Consider the following 26,641-nt stretch of genomic DNA (forward strand, 5'->3'; position numbering starts at 1 on the left):
GAATCTCTCAGGCACCAGAAGACCCTGGGCAAGGTTTTCAGACCTAGTGATAACATGGAAAGATCTTAGACCTCAGTTTCAACCTTAAACCACAATGATAACTTGTAGGAGGTTTTAGGCCCCAATGAGAACCAAGGAAAAACCTGTCGATGGTCTTATAAAGTTTGTGAGAACTTGGGAATTTTTTTATGTATCAGTAAGACCTTGGGTAATGCCTTAAGCTCCATTGAGAACCTGAGCAAGGCTTTAAGACCCAGTGGGAACTTGCATAAGATGTTAGATCCCAATGAGAAGATGGGGAAGGTTTTAGATCACAGTGACAACCTTTAGAAGACTGAAGATTCCCATTAGAAGCTATAGTAGGTTTTAGTCTCCATTGAGAACCTGGGGAAGGCCAAAGACTCAGTGAGACTTTGGAGAAGGGCTTTGATCCCATGAGAAGGTCTAGATGGATTAAACCCCAATAAGAACATATATAAGATTAAAACCCACAATGAGAACATGGGGAAGGTCCAGTGAAAATTTGTCAAAGGCCTTAGAGACCCTCTGAAAACTGGGGAAAAATTGTGGGGTCCAGTGAGATCCTGTGTAATGCCTTCAGCTCCAGAATGAGAACCTTGGGAGGCCTTAGGCCCTAATGATAACTTGGAGAAAGCCTTAGACCCTAGTAAGAACCTGAAGCTTTAATATGCCGTGAGAATATGGGAAAGATCTTAAGACATCGAGACACTGAGGAATGCCTTAAACTTCAGCAAGAAGCTGTAAAAGGTTTTAGGCCCCCTTTGTTCCTCAATGAGAATTTGGGGAAAGCCTTAGATTCCAGTGATAACCTATAAAAGGCCTTAATTCCCAGTGAAAACGTGAAGGTTTTAGGCCATGGTGAAAACATGGGGGAGGCATTCAGACCTAGTGAAAACATCTTAAAGGCTGTATAGCATCTGTGAGAACTTGAGATTGAGGACCTAGAGAGACCCTAGATCCTGTGTCAACTTGGTCAGTGCTTTAAGACCCATTGAGAACATGGGGAAGGATTTAGAGCCCAGTGACAATCTGGGAAGGCCTTTGGCCCCAGGATTAACCTGGAGAAACTTTAAGACCCAGTAAGACCATAGTAAAGGCCTTAGGCTCCATTGAGACCCTGAGGAATGCCTTAGGCTCCAGTGAGAACCTAGGTGAAGATTTAAGGCCTAGTGAGAATGTGGGCAAAGTCATAGATTCCAGTTATAACTTTGGAAGTCCTTGAGCCCCAGTGAGAACCTATAGAAGGTTTTAGGCTTCAGAGAATACCCGTGGAAGGCCAAAAACCTAAATGAGACTTTGGGAAAGGCCTTAGATACCTATGAGAGCCTGGAGAAGGCCTTAAGCCCTTGTGAGAACCTGTAGTAGATTTTATGCCACTTTGAAAACATGAGGAAGGTCTTGGGCCCCAGTGTGTCTTAGTGTCCTGTTGCTATGAAGAGACTCCATTACCATGGCAACTCTTATAAAAGTTATAACTGGAACTTGCTTACAGGTTCAGAGACTTGGTCCATTATCCTTGCAGCAGGAAGCATGATAGCACATAGGCAGATAGGATAATTGACAGTTCTACATTCAGACCTGTGGACAGAAGGAACAGAAACCCACTGAGACTGGTTTGAAAATCTCAAAGGCCACCCTCAGTGATACATCCTCCAACAAGGCTACTCCTACACTAACAAGACCACACCTCCTAATTCTTTCAATATAGTGCCACTCCATGGTGGCCAAGCATTCAAGTGCATGAGCCTATGGTGGCCATTTTTATTCAAATTACCACACAGTGAAAGTCTGTTAAGTGCTTTAAAGACCCTGGGAGAACTAGGGGAAAAAATTAGGTCCAGTGACACCCTGAATAATGTCTTAGTACCAGTGAGAACCTGGGCAAAGACTTAAGTCCCAGTGAGAACATGGGGAAGTCCTTGGAACCTGGGAAGTTCTTAGGCCTCACTGAGACTTTGGGGAAGGCCTTAGGTCCCAGTGAGAACCTTGATAAAGCTTTAAGCATGAGTGAGAATATATAGAAACTTTTAGAACAAGTGAGAATATTTAGAGGATCTAGAGATGCAGTGAAAATAGTTAAAGGTCTTATTGACCCTGTAAGAATTTGGGAAACGTTTTAGGTATCAGTGAGAGCCTGGGGCCTTAGGCTCTTGAGACCCTGGGCAAGATTCTAGAATCCTCAAGATGTTACTCCCCTGGGAAGGCCCAGGTGAGATACTGAGGAAGGCTTTAGCTACAAATAATATTTGAAGAAGCCTTTCTGCCTCTGTGAGAAGGAGGGAAAATTTTATGTTCCCTTTAGATGTTATGTTCCATTGGGAGGCCTTAAGCACCAGTCAAGTCAGGAAGACCCTGGGGATGCCCCTTAAGTTCCAGAAAGACCCTACTGAATGCCTTAGGTCCCCAGAGAGTTCATAGAAAGATCTTGAGTCCAGTGAGACCCTGGGAAGTCCTTATACCTTATTGAAACCCTGAGATGTTCTTAAGCTCAAATCAAACTTTGAAAAAGACCTTAGGTCCCAGTGAGTCCCTAGGGAAAGTATAAGACAAGTTTGAATCCTGGAGACAGCTTTACGTACCACTGAGACCCTGGGGGAAGACTTGGGATCCCAGTGAGAATCTGGGGAAGATCTCAGGCCCCAGTCTGAAACTCCTGTGAGAACCTAGGGAAATTCTGCTACCCAGTAAGTGCCAAGAGAATTGCTTAGGTCCCAGTCGGAACCTGGGAACACCTTAGGTCACCTGATGTAAGACCTAAGTCCTCAGTGATAGTTTAGAGTCTGGGGTCTTACACCCCGGAGAAGTTCTCTGTCCCCATTACAGCCCTTGCAGGACTGTAGGCTCCTGAGAGAACTTGGGTAAGGCCTGTGCCCCAGTGAGACACTGGGAAGGCCTTATGCTACAGAGACCCAAGGGAAGCCTTTGGACTTCGTGAGACCCTGCTCAGATATTAGACCCCGGTTAGACCCTGGTGATAATATTTGGCCACAGTGAGACCCTGGGGTAAGCCTTTGGCTACAATAAGGCCCTAAGAAAAGAGCGCAGAGAAAATCTTAGGCCCCATTAAGACCCTGGTAAAGCCTGGTCCCGATGAGTCTCTGTGAAAGGTCTTAGGTTTTTATGGGACATGAAGAAGTTCTTGGGCTCCCATTCAGACACTGGACAGAACTTAGGCCCTGGTAAGTCCATCTCTAGGTTTTAGGCCTAAGTGATACCTTTGGAAAGGCTTTGGGCCCTTAACAAGTACTGATATCTGAGCTTAACAAGATGACTCAGCTTGTAAAGGTGTTTGCTTCTAAGCCTGATGACCTGCGCTTATCCCAAGACTCATTTTGTGAAAAGAGGAACTTGTGCCCCGTGGATTGCCATCTGATGCCTACATTTGGAAGTAACCAAACAAACCGATTAATTAGTTAGAACATAGAGGTAAAAGAAGAGCTGAGACTTCAAGTCTGAGTTTCGCTGAGGCCATGGGACCTTGGGCCATGAAATCTATTGAGACCCTGGTGAAGGCTTCTAGCCCACAGATACTCTGGAGAAAGCCTTCTCCCCTACTGAGACACTTGAGTAGTGTTTGAGTACCGCTGAGACTCCAGAAAATTCTCGTGTTCCACTGAGGCCTTAGAAAAACGTTGCTAGGCTTCTGAGACCCTAAGGAGGGAGGAGAGCACCTTTAGGACACTGTAGGAGGGCCTTAGGCCTCAGAAATTCTTGAAAAGTCCATGAACCCCACTGAAACCTGGAGAAGAGCATAGAACAATGTTAAATTTTGAGCAAGGCCTTCAATCCTTTGTGATCCCAAGGAAGACTGACTTTCCCGAGCTCCTAGGGAAGTCTTTAACCCCACTGAGGTGGCAAGGCTTTAGTTCCTTCAGGGCCCTGGAAAAGTCTGACTCACAACACGCTAGCGGGAATTTGGAAAGAGCCATGAACCCTACTGAGTGCAGAAGATGGGGTCTTCATTAAGAATCTGGGACCCCGGGGCAGAGAATAAGACCGTTTAGAACCTGGAACTGTGTTGCAACCCTACTGGAAGCAATGTACCCCACTGAGATCCCTGGTGGGTTCTCTGTTCCTTTGAGACCTTAGGAGAAGCTGTGGGTGCCACTGCAGCCATGAAGTAGGTCTTGGGACCCACTGAGTCCCTTTTGTGATGGTTTGAGTGTGAAGCTCCCCCCCACACACACACACACGCTCACATGTTTGAACATTTGGTCTCCATCATGCAGTACTGTTCCTGAAGATTGTGAAACAAGGGTCCTAGCTGATAGACACAGGGTCATAAGAGTGAGCCTTAGGGTCACAGGCCTGGCTGGTATCCAGTCTGACCTCGCCTCCTGACCAGTGCCTCTGCAAGCTCCTGCTGCCACAATCAGACCAACTACAGCCACCATGCCTTCTGTTCCATGATGGGCCATGTCCCCGCAAATCCTGAGCTGAAATAAACTCCTCCTTCCCAAAGTTGCTTCTTTAGGGGATTCATTCTACAGGGATATGAAAGGAACTAATGCAGGGAGTCAATGAATTAGATTCTTTTCACATGTTGGGAAGCCAGTGAAGCCCAATGAAGACCTCAGAGAAGGCCTTACGTCCCCTCGTGGCCCTCAGGAATATCCTGACAATATGAGACAATATGAGCCCCACTGAGTCCCCAAGCAGACGGGGCTTCACTAACACCTGGAGAAAACCTAAGCCCCTTTAGTACCCTGGGGAAGGCTGTGAGGATTTGAAATAGCCACAGTAATGTAGGACCATGGTGCTTATTAAGACTCTGAGGAAGGCGGCTGTGAGCTTCAGAAATGTCTAGAGAAGGTCTTAGCACCACCGAGAAACTGGGGCTGTCTCTGGGTGTCATTGTCCTTAAGGATGCTCGATAACCTCACAGAGACTTGAGGAAGGCGTTTGTTCTGTTGATACTCTAGGGAAGGCCCAGAGCCACACTGACACCTTCACAGGGAGTGGATGCTGAACCATGTGAGACCCTAAGGAAGGCTTCAAGTCACAGGGAAACCCTGAACTAGGCTATGAACCCTGCCACAACCTTGGGGTGGTGAAAGCCCATTGCAGTGTTGGCATGTTCATGAGCTCCTTTGAGACTCAAGTCAGGTACGATCCCCATGGAAACCCTGGAGAGATTTGAGCACCTATGATGGGCCTGTGGAGGGCTTAAAGCCCTGCAAGCATGCTCAGGGTTGTCCCTGTGTGTCACTGAACCCCAGAAAGGGTTTAAATGTTACAGAAAAACCAAGCCTTTATAAAGTTCCAAGGAGAGCCAGAAGAGGTGATACATACCTGAGTATCAGAACTTGGGAGGATGAGACAAGAAGGTTGTGAGTTTAAGATAAGCCTAGCTATACCACAGGACTCTTTTGCCAAAAGAAAATTCTCCTTGGGAAGTTGGAGCCCCAGTGAGACCCTCAACAAGGCTCTCTAGCCTCTCTATGGTCCTGACGACACCCCTCCCCCACTGCCCCAGCCCTGTCCTTGTTTGCACTCCTCTTGAGGTACCCACATATCCCCTGCTCCAGTGGGTCCACTGGAGTATCCCAGATACCCAGAGTATGAATGGCTGCAGCACTTCTCGGGGGACAGGGAGCAGGGAGTAAGGGGCCCACAGCTCTAGTCTAGTGGCTATAAAGCCCTGCATAAGGTAGAGTCTAGCTCATGCGGCTATACCAAAGTTTTTTGTTGGTTGGCCGGGAAACAGGACAGTCCCAAATCAGGGACAGGAGGGGTCAAGGAACCCCCAACCACTCCAAGTGGAGTCTGAGAAGGGTTTTGTAGCTGGGGTAGAGCCTGCACTAAGAGATCGAGGCAGAGACTCTGAGTTCTGAAGCATGTTCTCTGATGGCGACCTGCTGGCCTTCGGGTGCTTGTCTTGGGGTATTAGGATAGGAAGGTGTACCACAGGCCTTCAGTCCAGCTAACCCCTGAGTGGTCTATGGTTGTGAAAGCAGAGACAGAGGGGAAGGGACCAACAAGCATCTTGCTGCCTGAATTCTGCTTTCTTCCTACCTCTGAGGATGAGCAGAGGTTCTCAGCTGAGCTAAGGACCTGGCTACCAATGGGGACTGTGAAACAGTCCAAAGGACAGAGATGCCAGGCCCCCAACAGCTCCAGCACCCTGGGGAAATGATGTGGAAATTGCTCAGTCAAGGCCAAAGAAGGCCTAAATCTAGCTGGGGCAATGCCCCCTGCTGTGAAGTGGATCATTAGGCCACCCTGCCCCTTGTTAAGACTCTAATTACCCTAGGGCTAAGTAGAGGTGTTGACGTCCAAGGAGAACTTTCTGCAGACCCAGCACCAGGAAAGTGTTCGGAAACTGCAGCTTCAGCCCCTCTGGCCATCTGCTGAGCCACCCCAGGGAGACCTTAATGGGCTGAACACCAGAGTCCAGGGGGCAGAGGGGAGGCGCTTTCAACTATAAAACTAGTGGGGACCCAGTAGCCCCCAGTCCTACTTGACCAGCTACAATCAGAGGCCATCAGCAAGCAGGTACGTACTCTTCTTATTTGACCTGACTCCACAGCCAAGACTCCCAGTACGTAAAGGAAGATGTGTTGGACTCCTCTCTTTGATGCGCCTTTTGCTAGTCTCAACCCTGCCTATCTTCCAGGTCATTGTCCCATCATGGCCCTGTGGATGCGCCTTCTGCCCCTGCTGGCCCTGCTGGTCCTCTGGGAGCCCAACCCTGCCCAGGCTTTTGTCAACCAGCACCTTTGTGGTTCCCACCTTGTGGAGGCGCTCTACCTGGTATGCGGGGAGCGTGGCTTCTTCTACACACCCAAGTCACGACGTGGAGTAGAGGACCCACAAGGTGAGCTCTGCTCCTAAATTCTGTCCCCAGTGCTTATCACCCTGGTTTTCTTTACCCTCAAGACCTCACAGATTGTGTCCTGGGTGTAGAGGGTCTCAGGGTAACTGGGAGGGGGAATGTGGGGTCTCAGGGTAACTGGGGGAAAGGTGGGCGCACACTTCCATGGGCAGCTGGACATAGGTAAATACGGCAGCTGCCAGGAATAAATGAGGATCCTGCCTTAAGGCTCCTAGGTTCTGGAGACATATGAGTAGGCCCTGGGATAGGCACCTATTTTGGGCCCCCATAAAGCACTTCACTGATTGGGGGATGGTGGCAGGGTGTGTAGCCTTTGGAGCTCCTTGCATCCATGCCCAGTGACTTGTCCCACATACATGCAATCCCTGCCACCTACACTGACTTAGCAGGGGCCAGGGTGAGAGAAAGCCTGGGGTAGGCAGGGGGCTGCTCCGCTGCTCCTAACTGGATTGTCCTGTGCTTCTTTGTTTCTGTGCTGCTGATGCTCCGGCCTGCCCTGGCAGAGGCACAACTGGGGCTGGGTGGGGGCCCCGGAGCAGGCGACCTCCAGACCTTGGCACTAGAGGTCGCCCAGCAGAAGCGCGGCATTGTGGATCAGTGCTGCACCAGCATCTGCTCGCTCTACCAGCTGGAGAACTACTGCAACTAGGCCCCGCCACCACCCAGCCTGCTTCCTCACCTTCCTGCAATGAATAAAACCTCTGAAGGAGCATTATAAGTTGTGTGTGTGTGTGTGTGTGTGTGTGTGTGTGTGTGTGTGTGTGTGTGTAGGATGTGAGCGGGGATGTCTGGGGTGGCCCCAGCTTCACCTGCCTGGTCATGATGGCTCCTAAAGGATCTCCCCAAGACTCTCTCTTCTGAGCTTTCTGCACTTCCAGTTTCCTCTTGGCTCCCTGGGCAACCACAGGTGTCCACTGGAACATAGACAATTCCCTCCCCAAAGTGGTCAACACTTTCAGGTAACCTATAGCCCTTACCCTGAGCTGTCCTGGCTGAATAGAGAAGATCTAGGCGTCTTTAGATAGCACAGATGGCAGCTAAGAACTGGTGCTTCATTGCCTCGTCGCCCTGGAACTTCAAGGGCCCCAGAAAACTTTTTAAAGAAAGGGGGCCAGAATATTCTAACAAAAGCTTCTAGCTAACTTTCCTGAGTTCTGTTTCCAGAGCTATTTTAGATGGAGTCCCCGAAGGACCAGAAACTGGGCTTGGGAACGTACGGCTATGGAAACCTTTCTCACGGTGCTTAGTTCTCTGACAAAGAACATTCCCCAGCCCCTCTCAGGCTCTCCAAGCCACCCTTAGTGCTCTGGACAGGAGAGGTATTCCACAGGGATGAAAGGACATACTGAAGGATTCCCTCAGCACTGGGCATGAGCCTCAGAACCCCAGGGCTCAGGAGTGACCCAGTAGTGAGTTCTAGGCAATGTGGGCCATGAGGGAACCAGATGATACAAGGCCTAGGCCTGGGATCTCCTGTCACTTCTCAGCCTCTAAGTAGGGTCTCTCACCAGATTCCTTGAACCTGACTGTTTAGCAATTCCTCTAGGAAAATCTTTGGTCCTAAGGAAAGGCCACATAACATCTAGGTCTTTGGGGAAATCTCAACACAAAGCATATCTCTCTCTCTCTCTCCAGCACCCACTGAACACAGATTGGGTGGCACCTGTCAGGCAGAGGAGAACTTAGTGACCCTGGTCACCCCAAGGGCTGGCTGACCTACCAGCTACCCTAGCCAAACCAATCTGTGTCACCCTGAGAGCTGGACCCAGGGCCAGAGTAACAGGGCTCTGAGCTAGACATGGAACTTTCTTGCTGAAACTCTTAGAGCATCCCTGAGGACCCCTTCCCAGTCACCTCCTCTTTGTGACAATACCACACCCTTACCTAGAGAAATGTCATAGCCCCCTTGCAAGCCCTGCCCCTGAAAAAGAGGCCATAACTGAATGGGAGGGTGGTTGGCTGGACACTGAGCCTGGAAGAGGAGAGAGGGAGGTGGCTGTGATCCTTCTAGGAGAGCACCCCAGCAGTCAGTTAGCACAGTCTGAGATGGACACCCTGCTGGAGTGGAGGTATGTGAGTCTCTGCAGAGCAAGAGCAGACGCAGAAACTAGGAAGTAGACTGGTTGGGAGGGGGAATCTCTTGAGCATCCAGAAAGCAATTGGCCATGGCTGCCTGGGCCTTAGGTGGATGGACAGATGTGGCACCCCACCATTCAGGTGCTACAACTCTCTAGAGCATATGAGTCAGGGACGACAGGAACAAGAATCTTAGGGTCCTTGGACCTGTGGGACAAGCCCAGCTTTGCCCAATACGCAGGAGACTCTTGCTATGGGTTCTGGGAGTTCAGAGGTATGGCCCAGATATCAGAATTCCTGTCTTTGGCTTCACTCCTGGGGCCTTTGACCAGGCCTCAAGGGAGAGGCAGGTTGCCCCCAAAACTCTTAACCTTCCCAGGCTGAGGCAACCCTCACCTTCCTGGTTTCCTGGGGTCTCCTGAAACTTTGGTTTGGGGCTCTTCTTCTTGGCCTTGAAGGGGAGAAGAGGCAGAATACTAGAGACAGGTGTGTGCTGCCTCTCAATCCCTCCAGGGGACAAGAAGCAGTCACCCAAAGTGGCCCAGTGCCCAGGGAGCGGAGGTTGGATCAGACTCGGCCTTTGATTGGCACCACACTGAGTGCTAACCCCAGAGATGCCAGCGGAGGACTTTGGAGGTTTCCATAAGCCCCTGGGTTGCCCCATGTAGGTCAGTCATAGACCTGCCTCAGGTGCTCCTGCTGACCTTGCCTCACTCAGCCCCTTCCAGGCACACAACAGCCTGAAGCACAGAGGCTCCTGCCTGCCCTCGGAACCAGGACTCCCCTTGTCACAGAACTCGCCACAATAAACATTTTCTTCAAGCTATGCCTGTCACTTTGGTGTTGGAACTGGGGCTGTATGGGGACCTGCTCCCTAACAACCCCCAACCTTGCTGGGGCCCCTCATCACCTCTGCCTACCATCTGGGAGCCCAGAATCTTTTAGGGTATTATCAAGGACAGCCATTGTACCCGTGTTGTACTCTTGCCTGGTCTAATGAGGTGGTTTGGCTCCATGTATGTGGGATGGAGGGACTCAAACCAATGTTACACACAGGGTGGCTGAGGCCTGGAGCCAGGGCAGCCACTCTTCTGCTGTGCACTCACAATACAGGTCTGTCTCCAGGCACCTCAAAGGGTCTGCCGATGTAGCTGCCTTCAGGTTGGCTCCACAAGATCACATTGTCTCCTGGCACAGATGACCTGGCACCTCAGCCCAGCCCCAGGGACTGTCTTTGCCTTCTTATGTTATCAATAAATGTTTACTGTGATCATGTTCTCCAGGCCTAAAAGAGACCCTGAGTGACATGAAATGTGGGTTCAGGGATGCTGAGGTTCACTTTTGCCCTCTGAGGTCTTTATGCCCAGCAAGGTTCTGAACCAAGGGCTGGGAAGCACCACAGAACCAGGTTGCTCTTAAGTCAGCCTGCCCAGAAAAGTTGCCACTAGGCAGCCCCAAACACTGGCTTGTGGGTCTCTGGCCTAATTGTGAGTGGAGGAGACCCCTGAGGAGTCTTCCCACAGACTCAAATCGGGTGTCCCTCAGTGTTTTGAGGTAGACGTTTGTGAATTCTGGACAATATAGTCAGAAATGGCTAGTTATAGAAGTGTCCAACAGAGGGCACCAGAGCCTTGCTTTTGAGGCGATCCAAGTCCAAAGGCCCTACCATAAGCCCTTCTAGTGACTGCACTTTCTCCCTTTGCTCCCTTCACTCACAGGGACAAAGGGGTTTCCCAAGGGACTGGCTGCTCTGGACTCTGGAGGGTAGGAGGCTTGAGAAGCAGAGAAGGTGTCTGATCATGCTGGGTGTGGCCTTTGGGGTCTAGGCTTCCTAGACGCCCATGGAGCAGATGAACAAATGCCCAGGTAGGTGTCTGCAGTATTCCTAGACTGTCTTAGGCTAGAGTTGTCTATTGCCTGCCTAGAATTACAGCTGCCGAGAGGAGAGTGTGGGGGTAATCCATGCAACTTCTCACATAACGGCTAAGCAAACAGGCCAGGGGTGCAGACTAACTGTTTCCGGTTAGGACCTTGGTGATAGTTCTCCAAAGCCCTAGGGGGCACTGAGAAGTGCCCCAGTGGCCAGAAGAGCCAGAGGTCTGTCCCTTGCTCTTCTTGGAGTTTTCTTAGGTGCATGAGCTGGAAGGCCAAACCCTGGTTTGCACATGAAGTTGGGTCTATGGGGACCCCAGGGTGCAGGATGCCTCATGCAGAGCCCATCTGGGATGGGGTCAACCCTTTCCCACGTCTACCTTCCGCCCAGTGCTGAGAGGAAGGGAAGGTCCATTTTGAAAAGAATGCCGGGGGTGGCGTGGCCAGGGGTCTGAGAGCTGAAGAGCAGCCTGGATTCAGTGTCATTCCTCCCCCCCCCCCCACTATTGTTTCTGGCCTGGCCACAGAACAGCCAGGCAGATTCCTTCGAAAGTGAAGCTGTGGAGGCGGCTCCGTGTGGTCCAGTCGTGCTGTGCTGGCGCCAAGTCACCCAGTGGCCTTGAGCCAGTCCACTTGGAGTCACTGGCTCACTGCCTGGCCCCCAGGTAGCCCACCCTCTACCCCCACACACACACACATACACACACCTTGGTACAAACACCTCACCTGCCACCCTTCTGGTGTGGGTAGCCAGAACCCTGCCGCTGAGCTGCAGACCCCTGAGGCTGACTCTTGAATCTGGGCCTGGACTAAGACATGGGGTTACCAACAAGCCTCTGACTCCAAGGAGGACCTAAACCAGGGCTCCTCAGCCTGAGAGCTGTCACACTGTTGTAACATCCATCCTGTGCTTCATCCATATGTTCAAAGTGACTAGATCCAGATTCAGGGTCAAGGTTACTGACTCGGGTTGGCTGGGCCAGTCAAGTCCCAAAGGCCATGTGTGACTCCCATCTGTGGACTATTTCCCAGATAGACCTTGTACTTTGTCAGTGGCAGAAGTAAGTCTTAAAGTTGCCAAACCTAGACGTCCACAGACCCTTGTGTTTCCATCAGGACTCATTCCCCGCAATCCTGAGGAGCCTTTAGAATCCTACAGCTGACAATGACCCACATTCCACCAGGACCTCCCTCTGACTCTCCCAGCCCATCTGTGTTTGTGGACAACAGAGTAGGAGCTCTCAGCCCTGCCAGCTTGTGGCTGTTCATGCTGAGGCCCTGGCACTCCCCCTCTGCTCTTCAAAGGCCACTGTGGCTTCAGAACTGAGTCCTGCTCCAGCTGGGTCTCTAGTCTCCTGTCCATCCCTAAGACCCACTGTGACCTGGGCTGCTGGGGACCTGGAAGATTCTTCGTAGCATCTCTGGGACACAGGTCCTCAACATGGGTGAGCAACATCTGGGAACTCAGAAGTAGTGAGAACAGGCCTGGGGACCAGGGGGACACTGAGGCACTCAAATATGTGCTCTGCTGATTGCTTCTCCAGGTCTGACTTCTGAGGACCAAGAACAACTTGAGTTGGCAGAGCTAGGGAACTGGCAGAAGGTGAAATGCCTCCACCTGGACCCAGATATAGAAAAGGAGATGGGAAGGGTGGCTGAATTTGGAAGAAGAGCAGACAGAGAGTCAGCAAGGGGAAGATCCCCATATCCCAGCTCCAGCTGCATAGTCAGACCCTAAAAGCAAGGAGGAAATGAGTGGTGGGAAGGCCTTCTGAAGCGATGTCCATGCTCTAGTCCGTAGCCTTGAAACAGGTCCACTATGGCCTCCCCATAGTCCCTGGCGAGGCACAGCTAAAAGCCACTATTGGGCTTATGCTCTTCCCTAAGACCTAGCATATGGGCTGGCCATGACATAAACAAGGGGTGGCTATAGCTACAAATCATACAAAATGTGTGTCTTGTGAGTATAAGAAGAGATTCTTGTCTCCCCTTTCACCGTCAGCCTCCTTGGGTCAGTGGGCTAAATTGTGAGAGCTAGTGGGTCAGAGAGATGGAAGATTATGTCTCGGACCTGGGAGTTTTGGCTTTCATCTCCTGGAGATGACACTGGCTCCCATGTGGGTTTTGTGGAGAAAAGGAAGCTGGTGTACTTCCTGCATATGCTCCCCGCATAGCCATGGTTACATGACTGGGAGCTTATGCAGGATCCTGTCTAACAGACAGGATCCCCCAGAGATGGAGGTTGGAGCCCTCTACTCATCTTAGAGTAGATCAGGGAGAAAGGGTTTAGCCAAGAGCAAGATCTTGGGAAAGACCAACAGTGCCATGGTGCAGATAAGGGATACTCTGGTCATGACCAGCAGGGCCACGCTGCAGACGAGGGATGCTCTGGTCCTGACCAGAATGGCCATGCTGCAGACGAGGGATGCTCTGGTTCTGACCAGAAGGGCCACGTTGCAGATGAGGGATGCTCTGGTTCTGACCAGAAGGGCCATGCTGCAGACAATGGATGCTCTGGTCCTGACCAGAATGGCCATGCTGCAGACGAGGGATGCTCTGGTTCTGACCAGAAGGGCCACGTTGCAGATGAGGGATGATCTGGTCCTGACCAGAAGGGCCACGCTGCAGACAAAGGAGTCCTCTGGTCCTGACCAGCAGGGCCACGTTGCAGACGAGGGGTTCTCTGGTCATGACCAGAAGGGCCACGCTACAGATGAGGGATGTTCTGGTCCTGACAAGCAGGGCCACGCTGCAGACGAGGGATGCTCTGGTCCTGACCAGAAGGGCCACGCTACAGATGAGGGATGTTCTGGTCCTGACCTACAGGGCCACTCTGCAGATGAGGGATGCTCTGGTCCTGACAAGCAGGGCCACACTGCAGACGAGGGATTCTCTGGTCCTGACAAGCAGGGCCATGCTGCAGACGAGGGATGCTCTGGTCCTGACAAGCAGGGCCACACTGCAGACGAGGGATGCTCTGGTCCTGACCAGCAGGGCCACGCTGCAGACGAGGGATGCTCTGGTCCTGACCAGCAGGGCCACGCTGCAGACGAGGGATGCTCTGTTCCTGAGGTCCACTGTGTATGTTGGGACAAGAAGGTTTTTGCAGTTTTTTGAAGTCCTAACTCAATTCTTAAGGCAGCTCTAGGCAGTGTTCCACTCCAAATCCCAGAGTCCCACCTTGAGTAAAGTTTTGTCTGAACAGGTAGAAGAGCTGTTATGAACAGGTCTCTCACAGCCATGGGTGCTGGATTGTTTCAGCTACAGTTCCACATGGTTCCAGAAACAACCTTTGAGGTCAGGAGGGAAAACAGAAGCTCAAGGTAGATTGCCCAAAGTAATGAGCAGACTAGGTATTTGAACCTTGGCAGTCACCAGTCCGTTGGACCCGGTCTATTCCTGTGTGATACTCAATGGGTATATAGAATGTGCCCCTCATCCCCGAGCACAAGGTTTCCTGGGTTCTCAGCTATGGCCCTTGTACCTTTTGAGAAGGTGGCCCTTTCCTGCCTGTCCGCCAAGGGGAGGAAGTCAATGTGCAGGGTTAAGGACAGTTATGTGTAGGTAGATTAAGAGGAGATTTTTTTTCTGTGTTATGGATTGAATCATGGCCTCCTGCTTGCAAGATACTCTAACACTGAATGACATCCCCGGCCCTGACACCTGCCCTCTTCTCTCCACTTCCAAGGCTTCATAAAGCACCCTGTAATTATGATTGTGGGGAGAGAGATGTTTTCTGAAGCTTCAGTGTAATTTCTTAAATGGCCACCAGATGTCGAGCTTAAGCCAGGTTTGCAAATTCCCATTACAGATGCAAGATGGTGGGGCTGCTAAGGGGAATTAAGAACAAAATTTAGCCCACCCTAGTTCTCCCTAGGGACCCCACTTCTTATCTGGGATCCTGGGATTATACCTAGAAAGAGTCCATAATAAATTTATTTTTAATATAAATATGACATAGTTTTAATAGAACTAAGTGGATGATTCAAGTTGTTTGGAGTTTATGTAATTTGGGGTGCTCCTAAATCCTAGAACAGGAAGATAAGCAAAGAAAAAAATGCCTGATAGAGTAGAGACCAAAAAAAATCCAAGTACAAGGCTACAGCACTCACTCGTACCCTAATGTTACAGAAGGTCTCTCTGTAGGGTGAAAGAGTCATAGCGTCACCTATCACCAGTTCGCCTCCTTGAGTATCCCCAAATTCCTGCAGTAAGAACTTTAAAATGTGCATTGTAATTGCAGATATGGCCACTAGATGTCAGCATGAGGCCACTTTAGCAGCCCAGCAAGGCCAAGTAGATGCTCGGGATTTCTAGGGGTACTTCAGCTCTCTTTTCCATAAATGAGAGCTCAGACAGATCCCCTGAATTAAGTTACTCTTCTCTCCTGAAATATCAAGTGAGTAGATTGTTTCTGTGCCGTGTCTTCATGATTGCACCCCAATATTAGTTCTTCTTTTATGGTCCTTTTCTCCTGTGTCCCATAAACTGTATCCCTCAACCATGGAACACCTATGAAATATAATTCTGAAAGATCATGCCCCTCAAATTGTAGCTCACTGATGCCCGGTGCCCCATTTATTTCTGCCTCGGTGGCACCATGGTTTAGTTGCTCCATGGGCATTCTTCACCTGCATTCTCCTCTTCCTTAAATACTCTGTGTTATAAGACCCTAGTAGAATAAAAATAGCCCTGGGCCTAGTCAGAGGTAGGAATTCGGGGGACAGAACTTGAATTCATTTGGAAGAAGTTAAGACTGTTTCTCTGACTGTGACCTGTGGGATGTAGCCAATTTTTCCTCCAACCCCTTGGCCTTCTACTTGCTCAAAGAGTACCTCCTCTTATGGCACTTCCAAGGAATTGCTTCATGGGTTTGGAGTAAGCCTTCACCTTCCCCATGCCAACTTCTGGCTTGGTAAATCCCAGCCAAACGTTCTCAGAAGGCCCTAGTATCATTCAGGCACACTGCAGCAGACAACAGAGGGCAGCACTTGCCACATACTTCTGGTCACTAGCCCCAAAGCACAGCTAGAATCTTCGTGAGGAAAAGATTGCCTCACCTTTGTGAAGTGTGAGGTGCCCTCTGCTATGTACCACAGATATGACTTGGGAGTCATCCACAAGCATAATGAGAAATCCCATCTGCCCTTTTCCCATGAAAAAGGATGTCTGTATCATGTTGAGTCACCCCTATCAGATATGAATTCCCCTAAAGTTTGATTATCTTCCCCTACGGAATGTCTCATTCTCCCCAAACATGCCTATCTCTGCCACTAAGTAAAGAAGTTCAGGTAGGACTTGGACAACAAAGGGAGAGGGAATCATTAAATCTTAGCTTGGGCTGATAAGATAAGTAAGATAAAAAGATTAGCTAGACTTCAAAAGTGCAAAGGGTAGAGGCTAGTGGGTTTCGGTGGAGTACACTTTTTTTTTCCGTTTCTTTTTTTTTTTTTTTTGAGTCTCTGCTCTTCCTGCTCTCCCTCAAAACCAGGGGACAAACATTTCAGAGTACAAATGAAACTTTAGGCAATGCTTGTATCTGAGTCCCATACCAGCTGCTGTCAGTTCTCAGTCTGTGCCTTAAACGGAGTTGCAGCTAGGCTAAAAAGGAGTGAGAACCCAGCCAATCAACATCCCCAAAAGGGTGAACAAGTGTCACTATACATGTCATCTGCATCAGTATGTTTAGTGCTTGGCACTACTCACAGAGGGCAGGGGGCCAGGTCAGATGACTGATGACAGAGAAGAATTCTAAGTTGAGTAGCCATGAAACATGAAACAACAAGATGGCGCTGTACCACACAGATGCACAGAAGCATTTTAAAAGTAATTTTAATATTTATTTTGAACCCGGCTTCTAATTTAAATAGGCCACGCCCCCTTTTTACCTGTGCCACGCCCACAGACATTCCAGGGTGTCAAGTGACTGCCAAGTGTCACTCTAGTGAAGTCCTACCCAGTCCCCACCCCCTGCACATAGTCTCCACCCCCTAGCTAACAGGAAGTGCTTCTAGCTTATGTTCACGCCCACATAGATATCTTTCCATTTGACAGGCATAGGCCAAAGCCCCACCCCTTAATGCCCCCATGCCCTAGTGTGGGAAAGTGCCATAGTCAGCTGCCCCAGAAGTCTTTGCTGCACTGTGCAAGCACATTATTTCCCAAATTTGGAGGGGTCAGGGGCTGGGCGTGGAGGGGACGAGGAGGTGAGGGGCAAAGATATAGTGTCAGTTATCATTTGAGCAGGTGCCTTGCTCCGTGGTGGACTGCAGGACCCACTTTTAGAGGCTCTGTTATCATGCACACTCTAAAAGTTCCTTTAACCGTCTCTTCAGCCTCAGCCTCGTCCCCTTCCACCTCTTCCTCAACATCGACCCAGGTGGAGTGTCTGGACACCGCAACGGGAGCACCCCCTGCTTTGGCGGAGGCTGCTGATACTGGCCCGGCCAGCAGATCATCGCCCAAGCAATTTCGGAAGAGGATCTTTGGCACTAGTGAGTCCCCAGTCCTCTTTATCCACCGTCCGGGAACTTCAGGGACTACGAGGCGACTAGAGTACAGGTAACTAACTGGCTTTTCATTTCTTTTGTGTATGGGTGAAACTATAGTTTAAATATTCTCCTAAGGGTAAGTGGGCTGGGGACTTGGGGCAATTAAGATCTTGATCTCTGAAGTGGGAAAAACAGCCGCGGAACTGGACGGATCTGAGTAACTTCAGCTTCTGATAATCGGGCTGGGGACTTAGAGGACTGCACAAAACTACAAGGAAAGTAACCACTCCTTCACTAATCTACCATGCAAAAGGGGAGAGGCAGGTCTCTTGCTCTTCCCAGCAGGAGTACACAGCTGTTTTCACAAATGTGAAAGTTTTTCTCTGTGAAAAATTTCCCCTTGGTGCACACTCCTCTCCACTCTCCCCATCCCAACTGTGCAGACAGACAGAGATTCTGGGGCAGCATGGGGTGTATGCATCATATACATGCATAAAATGCACATACATGTGCTTTATATATATATAAAATTTAAAAAGCAAAGCTTCCCTCTCTATATCCTATATCTGCTGCCACCAAGAGATAAGTAGAAGAACCATGAGGATGTTATTCCTTGCTGTTCCCTAGCAGGGTTTAAAAAACAAAAGTTGCTTCTCTGCTGATATGCCAGTCCCTTTATGCACTCTCCCTCTAGCGTGCCCTGTCTGCAAATATAAATTTGGGGCAGTAACAGTACTCCTGGGTGCACATTTGTTTGTGCATAAAGTGTGTTCTTTCCTGCAACTGGGATCCCAGATGCCTTAATCCACCCATTATAGCATTCATGGGGAGCGGGGCTGTTTCCTGGAGAAGCCCCTACCACCCTTTCCAGAGGCTGCCCTTCCTAAAGCGGAGCCATGTGCCCTCTTGATTTTTGTTCCCATTCAAGGTGGGAGTGTGAGGACAGGAGTGGGAGGGATTTCATAGCTTTAGCTGAGGCCCTTCAAAGAAACCTTTTTGTGTGCAGCACCCTTATCCATGCCAAGGCAGAAGCCCACCCCTAATTAGAAAGGGGCCAGCTTGTCCTTTCCAAAGGAGGGTCTCCTGCCTCTCCCTGAGAAGTTGTCAAACTTGGCAAAGTGACTTCTTACCAACTGCTTTCTCCCTTCTGCTTAGAAAGCGGGAGGCAGGCAGCTGAAGAGAAGGGGTGTGGGAGCAACCCTAACAAGTTGACCCACTGGCTTCTCCATCCTGTAGCAAGGGGGGAAGGGGGCCAGCCTCAAGTAGAGAAGACTTGTTTTTGATATAAACTCAAGGACTTTTGCTTCTCCTAGGGGCCGAGTAGTCACCACCGAGCTCCAGGTCATTGTCCATGAGGAGGACCCCAGGCGATTCCGGGGAGCTGCAACTTCTAAGGCTAGAGCTCTTGCCCTGCCTGCGCCGAGGCCTGCGCCGAGGCCTGCGCCAAGGCCTGAGCCGAGGCCTGAGCCAAGGCCTGAGCAGAAGCCCGAGCAGAAGCCCGAGCCGCAGCCCGAGCAGAAGCCCGAGCCGAAGCCCGAGCAGAAGCCCGAGCCGAAGCCCGAGCAGCCACCGGCCAGAGCAGCCCGTGATCGTGATCCCAGCCCCGAGGCCCGCTGCTGTGGCCTGTGGCCCAGGAGATCCCCAAGCTCCCAGAACTGAAATGGAGCCGCCCACCAGCCCCAATCCTTCCCCAGAGGTGAGTGTCCATCGCACATCCAGCAGGGCAGAGGTATCTCTAGCACAAGAGTCATATCCAGACTCCTGCAGATACAGGGCTCAGCCAAGTCCCTTGCAGCCAAGGGGCCAGCAGAGGCTAGGAAGTCTATTCAGTCACACAGCTGGTATCTGGAATTCAGGTGGGCTCCGGGCGCCTCTCCTTAGGAACACGAGGTGTAGGCAGAGCAGGCATCCAGCAGTCTCTATAGCCTGCAGGTCCTTGAAGCTGTGCTCCCAGAAGTGTAGGGGCAAAGGTGGCAAGGGCTGAGGGTCAGACAGCCCAAGAGGGAAAGGCAAAGGTTCCAGGTCAGGAAAGAATCTGAGGAAAGAAAAGGAAAATAAACCGTTAATTAGAAAGAATTGGGAGACTGTGGAAAGCTTGGCGTAGGGGGCCCTGCCCCCCCCCCCTTTCCTAGTCTGCGCAGTTGCTGCTGCGGTGCCTCTGCACCAGTGGCTTGGCCTTTCTGGGTCTATCCGCATTTGTCAAAGTGTGCGACAGTCTCAGGCCTCCTGACTGAACTGTGAACAGAAAATGAAATAATGACCAAAGAGACATTCTGAGACCTGTGGAAGGGCCTTGGGAGAGCTCGTGTCCTGATTCCATTGTGTTCTGGAGGCCATTGGCTTCCTGTGCATGAATAGGGATGGGAGGTAGCTAGAAAGGGCCTGGGGCCAGAAGCCCTGTGGACTCTGCCAGAGTAAGCTCTGCTGCTTGGTGACCCTGCAGTTCACTGTTCAGGTACTGGGGATCAGGAAGGCAAAGGCTCTGTGTCTGGCCGAACGTCGGAGGTTGGGGGAGGGGGCAGCGTGTGCCTCTGTGTCCTTGTGACTTAGCCTCAAGGGCACAGGACTCCCAGAGTCGGCTAGGTGGGGCCCAGCAGGTGAACTCCTACTCCACCTCCAGGCTGCTGTGCCCAAGCCAAAGGGAAGCCATAAATCTTCTTTTAAAGGATGGTTCAGACACTAAATGAATTAACATGACCTGGCCTCTGTCCATCCCCACCCCAGCACACCGACCTTCTCTGCTGCCCCATTTCCAAGGCCCCCACAGTAACTCTTACTTACTTTGGGGTTTGGGTGTGTTGATCAGCCAGCATGGTAGTGCAATCCTCATGTTGGCAGTTCCAGGGGTGACTTCCCAGGCTTGCATGATAACACAGAGCACTGCCTGTGTCTCCCTGGTCTGGAGTCTCTGTGTGGTGGCCTCTGCAGCCGTCGTCTCTCCAGCAGGGCATGCGGGAGAGCCTACTAGGGACCCTCAGAGAGAAGATGGCTGTGTAAAATGCTGGGCTTGTTTCCAAGTTTGGGCAACAGCAGAGCTGGAAAAAGACAGAGAAAATAAGGAAGGCCTGAAGGGAGATAGACAGAGTCCCTGGCTAAGGGTGCGGCCAGGCTTAAGGGGCAAATCTGAATCTTAAAGGGTATTTAGTTTCTTCAGGATTTTAAGCCCAGAAAGACTTGGACTGTCATGGTGGTGGGGCAGAGCAGGGACTGGGGTGTGCTTAGGGCTCATGTCTAGTGGGTCCCCTTCCTAGAGAAAACCACAGCCCCCTACCCATAACATCCTAAGGCTGTTGTAAGGGGTACGGGGAGTAGGGGAAAGGAAAGGGCCTTGGAGGGAGACTGACTCCTGTCGTTGATCCTGGCTAAGGTTGGGCTGTGCACTTTTGAGCCCTAGGTTGACCGGGAACTCTACAAGCCTCTTCCCTGTGCCTTGAGTCACACTTTGACTAAATAAGGCCAGGTGAAGGCTCTGTGGACAGCCACGTAGAAGAAAGAGACCATGCATGTCCCAGGCCCCTCCCTACCCCGCCTGCATGCCCTGGTGGCTCTTCAGTGGGCACTCAAGGTGACCCCAGCATCTCCCTACCTGGCAAAATCCAGGAGTGCTTCTCCGGGGTGTTCCTGTAGCTTTCTTCAAGGCACCTCTGCAGGGTAGAAAGCGGAGATTAGGCCATGAAACAGGCCTCTGGTGTGGTTGCCGCCTTCTCAGATGCCCCTTAGGAGCAATAAAGCAGGACTCCAGAAATGGGGCTCTGTTCCCAGTATCTTGATTATCCCCAACCTGTGCCACTTCGTGGGGGAAAGGTAGAGAGCCCCAAGCTGGCCCCTGGGAGCCAGTCTCTTCCTAAAGGAGACCCTCAGGAGAGGGCTTGTTAGCCCGCTCTAGCTTCACGAGGACTGGGAGGACTGGGTGTTCACAGACACCTTTTTTTTTTTAAATGTTCCCCACTCCCCCAAAATTTACAAGACTCCTCCAGAATGGGGTGCATTATCATACCCCAGTCTTTCTAGCTGGAAGCTTCCTCAAGTCTATAGGCACACAGGCAGGCAAGCCAGAAAAGCCAGGGATAGAGGCTGGTGGGAGGGGGGCAGCATGGGGGGGGACAGACCAGATGTTCTTGGAATAGGACACGGGGGTGATTGATGCGGACTGGAATTTGAAAGGGGAACATTCCCCACGTGCCTCATGCTCCGGGTGGAAAATGGGTGTGGGGGACTCTCTCAATCTTGCCAAGCTAATATGAAGGCAATGCCTCACCCAGCCTGGGTCCCCGCACCTGTCCAAGGACATTAACTCCTGCCTCCCCAGTGTCAGGCTTTGAGAATCCTCTCCCCATACTATCCTTCTATGGGTCTTTCTATGGGTGACTATAGAGACAAGCAATGCTTACAGTCATGGTCCCAGGGTTTCCCTCACTCCGCTACTCCCCAGCACCTCCCCTATCAAACACCCCACCCCAACCCCCAGGTCCCGCTAGAATTGTGGCCCTTCACCTCCAGCATTGCCCAACTTTGAGGGGGTGGCCTTGTTCCCAACAACAGCACGGTGAGCCTGTGTGTGGGTTTAATATTTGCCTTTAAGAAGCTGGACTTTCCCCAGCCAGAACTGAGAGGCTAGTCGCCGAAATTTTCTGAGAAAACGAAATGAGGGCCCTGGCACCCGGCCACTACTATCACGGTGTCATTTTGCGCCCCTCTCACCTCCCCTTTCTTCTCTGCTCCCCCACGTTTTACCCTCTTTCCATACTGCCCAAACAAAACCGATTCCTCCGTTGTTAATTGTTAGGGAGCGGGCAAGGCCTGATCGGTGCGTTCGGGACACGGGACGGGCAGGGGTGGCCACTGGGGGTGCTCCGGGTCCCCAAACCGAGCCAGGGACGAGCCTGCCCCCGGCGGCCGCCTAGCCGCGGCTTCGCCTAGGCTCGCGGCGCCTGAGCGCGTGGGGCGCAGGGGCGGCGGGGAGTCGAACGGGGCGCCGGGAGTCCAGGGAAGTCTCGGGGAGCAGCGCGCGGCTGCTTGCTCGACGTTCCCCTCCCTCGCCCACGCCCGTCCGGCTTTGCCTCAGCCACCCAAGCCCTCTGGGTAACTCTAAGGCAAAAGAACGAAAAATGCCGTTGGCTCGGGCGCGCGCTCCGCGGCGCGGGTGCTCCCAGTGTGTTCCGCTTGCGCCCCTCTCCCGCGCCCGGGTTCCCCCGTGAGGGCGCCCCTGCTCCGTGTGAGTTCCCTGGCACCGCGGATCTTGGCGCCCCGTCCTTTGCCGCATGGGAGTTCAGTTTCTCAAATGCAGCTCTAATTCTCTGTGGTGTACGAGCAGCCAGAGCAACTTGCCGGCTTCTCTGCACCTCAGGCGTTGTTTCCTTGAGAGCCTCAAAATTTAAGCATTGCTTTCCGGGGGCCCTCCAAAATCATTCAGTGTTTGTTCTTCTCACAAGTGAAACTTTTTTTTTTTTTTGACACTTGATTTCCAAACTTTTCAAAAGGCGGGAATTCCGCCTCCGCTGGCTCCCTAAAATTAGATTATGTGGCCTGGGCCCCCAATTTTGCTCCAGTCTCTTAAATTTCATATGCAAGCTCCTACCTCAGTTCCCTAAAATTTAAACGTAAGTCCGGGTCCTTAGTCCTTCTGACAAATTTTTCTTACTCTGGAGAGTGGACAGTTTCACAGCATTTAGGCGCTGTACCCATGGGGTGTGTGTGGGGGGGGGTATTTTCCCGTGTCCCTATCATTTTATATCTGCAGCACTGACCCGCTAACTCTCTTTTTCTGCCACCCGCCCTCCAGTTTTATTAACAGGGAACACAATACACTCGATTCTGTAGTTTGTTCCCCCAAGCCCATTTTTTTTTCAATTTTACAAGTTGAAACCCACCCAGACCTCCTTAACAATTTTCCTGGAACCCTCCTAGTTCTAGCCTTCTTTCTATGTCCTTCCCTAAGAATGTAGGCAACTCAAGCAGCCTACACTCTCATTTCCCGGACTCCAGAAAATCCAGGGATTGTTTTTAGCAATTACCCCTAAAACTCACTCAACAAGAACCCCACCTCCCACACACACACACAAGGGACAAGGTTGGGGTTTTGGGGGGCTCTTGGAAGCTTTCTGGCCACAGTTAAACTTCTTTAAAATACAGACGCTCTCACTCAAGCCCCTAAAGCAGGCTAAGCAATGATCTAGGGCGTGTGCTCACATGTGGCAAGAGCTTTCCATGCTCTCTCAAGTCATACATGTCTCTCTGGGTCATGCAAGAGACCAGATGACAAAATTAACGCTTGGCCAAAGCCTTTTTCTTTATACTAGAATGTGGAATGTCCCCAGTCTTAAACACTCTGAGCATTTTCTCTGCACCAACTATTAAGAGTTCCTGAGTCCTTTCAGCTTAACAATTTAAATTTATTTATTTATTTAAATTCAAACACCAGTTGCAAAGTCCAGCACCATCCTGGACCCTTCTCCTCACTCCCCCATGTTGGCCCATGCTGAGCGTCCTCAAACATTAGGCAATGTCTTCCAGGCCCCCAAACACCTTTAGTTAGCTTTGGGTCACGGAAAGGTTCTGCTATCTCCCGCTGCAGTGCCAGCCAAGCACCCACACAGCCTCTTACATTTCAACTTTTTTTTTTTTTTTTTTTTTTTTTGCCAGTCACCCTGCACAATCTCTGCAAGTTACAAATCTGGGACACTGATTCTCATGTCCTATGATTTAGGAACTCATAATCTCTATTCCTTAAAATGTAGGAGTTGGCCCTAACGTGTTCCAGGGATAGTGGGAAACTTTAGATTCAGAAATTATTTTCCTGGGGCCAAATTCAGGTACTCCAAACCAAAATGAGATTTTTTTTTCTTCCAAAGAGTTTGGGTTTTTATTAAACTTTAATGAACCTTGTTGAATTTATGACTCCTGCCAGAGTCTCCCTAAATTTGGGCAATGTTTTATGGTCCCCCAAAAGCACGGTGAAAAATGTCCGAGATCCCCCAAATCCTAGATTTTAAAGGTCTGTATCTTACAACTTTCCTAGCTACTAATTCTGCTCCCCGCAATTTAGATTTCAACATCCATTGGGTAATTTTTATTGATCCCTAAAACTCGGAGTACATTTCTCCAAACGCAAACATTGTCCAAGAAAACATACAAACTCCCCCCTTGTTCAACAAAGAGACCAACTGAAATCTTTCTAAGAAATTAAAATATTAAAAGACATTGATTTTCTGTCTTCCTCAAATGGACTGCTTGCACTCCCAACTCGCCCACATTTAAACAGCATTTCCCCATTCTCTGAAGGACTTCTTGGAGGCCACGGAAATTATAAAGGTGATTTTTCCCGGGTGCTACAAGATCTACTGGCCTTAAGGGTAAACCTTAGTCTTCACTCCCGCCCCCCCCCAAAAAGAATTGACCTAGATCCCTAAAATCCCTACTTCCCATTTTAAGCAATTAAAATGAAGTTTTCCCAAATTTCATGTTGGGAATTTTCTTAAACTCAACAGCAACTATAAACCCCATAACTTCTACAAACTAGTCTAGGATTTTGTGGGTTTCCCAAGCTTGCTGACCAAGATGTTGGGTTCCCCAAGTTAGGCCAGGATTACAACGTTCCCTGTTTTTTTTTTTTTTTTTGCATGGAATAATTTCCCAACTTTAATTCTAATTTTTCTGGAATCTCAAATTTGTCACTAGCCAGTTTCCCCATTTGTGGAGTCTCCCTCGAGTTCCCCTACTTCGGGACACTCATTCACAGGGCTGCAAATCAAACAAGAGTCTGACTTGGGATCCCCGAAATTTGAGCATTGTTTTGGCTGGCCACTCTCGGCAGTTTCCCCTTTCCTGCGCATAACATTGGTTTCGGCCTCTTCATTTTCTTACGGTGTCCGGGCGGCGGCTCAGATTTTGGAAAAGTCTGTGTGCCCAAAACACGCTCAGGACACTGCCGACGGCCAGGACGTGGGCAGTGCTGCTCCCTCGTCCAGGAAAACGACTGGGCATTGCCCCCAGTTTCCCCCAAATTTGGGCATTGTCCCCGGGTCTTCCAACGGACTGGGCGTTGCCCCGGGACACTGGGGACTGCCTTCGGGGTCTCGCTCACCTTCAGCAGCGTCCACTGCGTTCCACAGAGCCTCTCCGGCCCTTCTCCTCGGATCCTCCTGCGCCTCCCAACGCGACCTTCGGCCTTGTGGTGAGCTCCCCATGGCGCGCTCCGCGGGCCCCAGCTCTGCGGCTGCAGGCACCCGGCTACTTCGCAGCTAGTCCCCAGGCCTGCTGCCGAGTAACGCGGGAGCGGGCTGATGGCTTCTTCCTTGGCGGCTGGGTGCCCCCGAAACACGCGCCACTTTGCATGCACTCTGCAAACAACTAGATTGTAGGGAAAGCGCCTGGCGGCCAGGAAGCGGGAAGGGCAGAGCATTGGGCGAAGCTAGTCGGGGAGAGGCGCTGGCTCTCCAGCGGCTTGGAGCCTCCAACCCTGCGGGTCGAAGGCTTGGGGAGGCGTGCGCAGAGCGCGGACTAAGTGATTAATGGCCCCGGCCCGGAGGTTAGCCCCGGGCGCGCGGGTTTCCGCTGGTGGTAGCCCCTTCCATTCCTAGAGGTGCACGGCGCGGGGTGGTGGGAAGCAGGGTGCACCGGTTTATGAGTGGTTTTGACTCTGTAAAAATCACAGTGGCTTTTTACATCGTCTGAACCCTCCAGGAAATAATTTCCTCAGACCCCCAAATTATCGTGGTGGCCCCTGGGGCCGAACCCGCGTCTACGCAAGTTCATCACACAGAGGACGGGGTAACTGTTATCCGGATATTCTGGGTGGGTCCCAAAGGCACGCTGCTTAGGCGCACTCCAGTGAGTCCTAGCTTACAGGTATGGTTTTGAGCTATGTTTCCCGTCCTGTTTCTTTCGACATTGCGATGGGTCCCACTCAGGGCCCAACTCTGGCGTAGCCAAATCAGCCTTCCCTTAGTGGCACACCTGATGGCCCCCCAGACTGCTCAGGTACCCTGCGCAAAGCACCGGGGGGCGCTCGGGATCTGGCTGCTACTCAAGGTGCCTTGCACCTCGCCAAGCTTGCTCAGGCAGGTGGCGGCTGAGCGCTTGGGAACCGTCCACTGTCTGGCAGGTAGGTCCCTGTGAGGACCCTTGAACCAGCACCCAGCTACCTGCGCCTGAACTCTGCCCGCCTGTTTGCGCCTACTTTGTAAGCCCCTAACTGAGCACAGTTCCCTCACTACCACTGAAGCCTAGGGTGCCACGCACGTTGGTTCACACCATGCGCCCCTGTCACACAAGCACAGGGCACCCCGGAAATATGACATGGGGCCTCGATTTTTTTTTGGAACGTGTACCCGGTATTTCGTGGGCA

At 51.1% G+C, this 26,641-nt stretch overlaps 1 protein-coding gene across 1 annotated transcript; it reads left to right on the plus strand.

Annotated features, from left to right (window-relative positions):
• Positions 1-6,651: 6,651 nt before the first annotated feature.
• Positions 6,652-7,505, plus strand: Ins (insulin). The gene is made up of 2 exons (XM_041665959.1): positions 6,652-6,838; positions 7,360-7,505. The coding sequence occupies exons 1-2, from the start codon at positions 6,652-6,654 to the stop codon at positions 7,503-7,505; spliced, it is 333 nt and encodes a 110-aa protein (XP_041521893.1).
• The last annotated feature ends 19,136 nt before the right edge of the window (positions 7,506-26,641 follow it).

Source organism: Microtus oregoni, unplaced genomic scaffold, assembly GCF_018167655.1.
Source record: "Microtus oregoni isolate MIOR12 unplaced genomic scaffold, Mior012 000016F_ref0000370, whole genome shotgun sequence".
NCBI lineage: Eukaryota > Metazoa > Chordata > Mammalia > Rodentia > Cricetidae > Microtus > Microtus oregoni.

Excerpts from the sequence above, each read along its gene's own strand:
- Ins (XM_041665959.1), top strand. The coding sequence starts at position 6,652 with ATGGCCCTGTGGATGCGCCTTCTGCCCCTGCTGGCCCTGCTGGTCCTC. Across the intron at positions 6,839-7,359 it reads TGGAGTAGAGGACCCACAAG|AGGCACAACTGGGGCTGGGT; the intron begins GTGAGCTCTGCT and ends CTGCCCTGGCAG.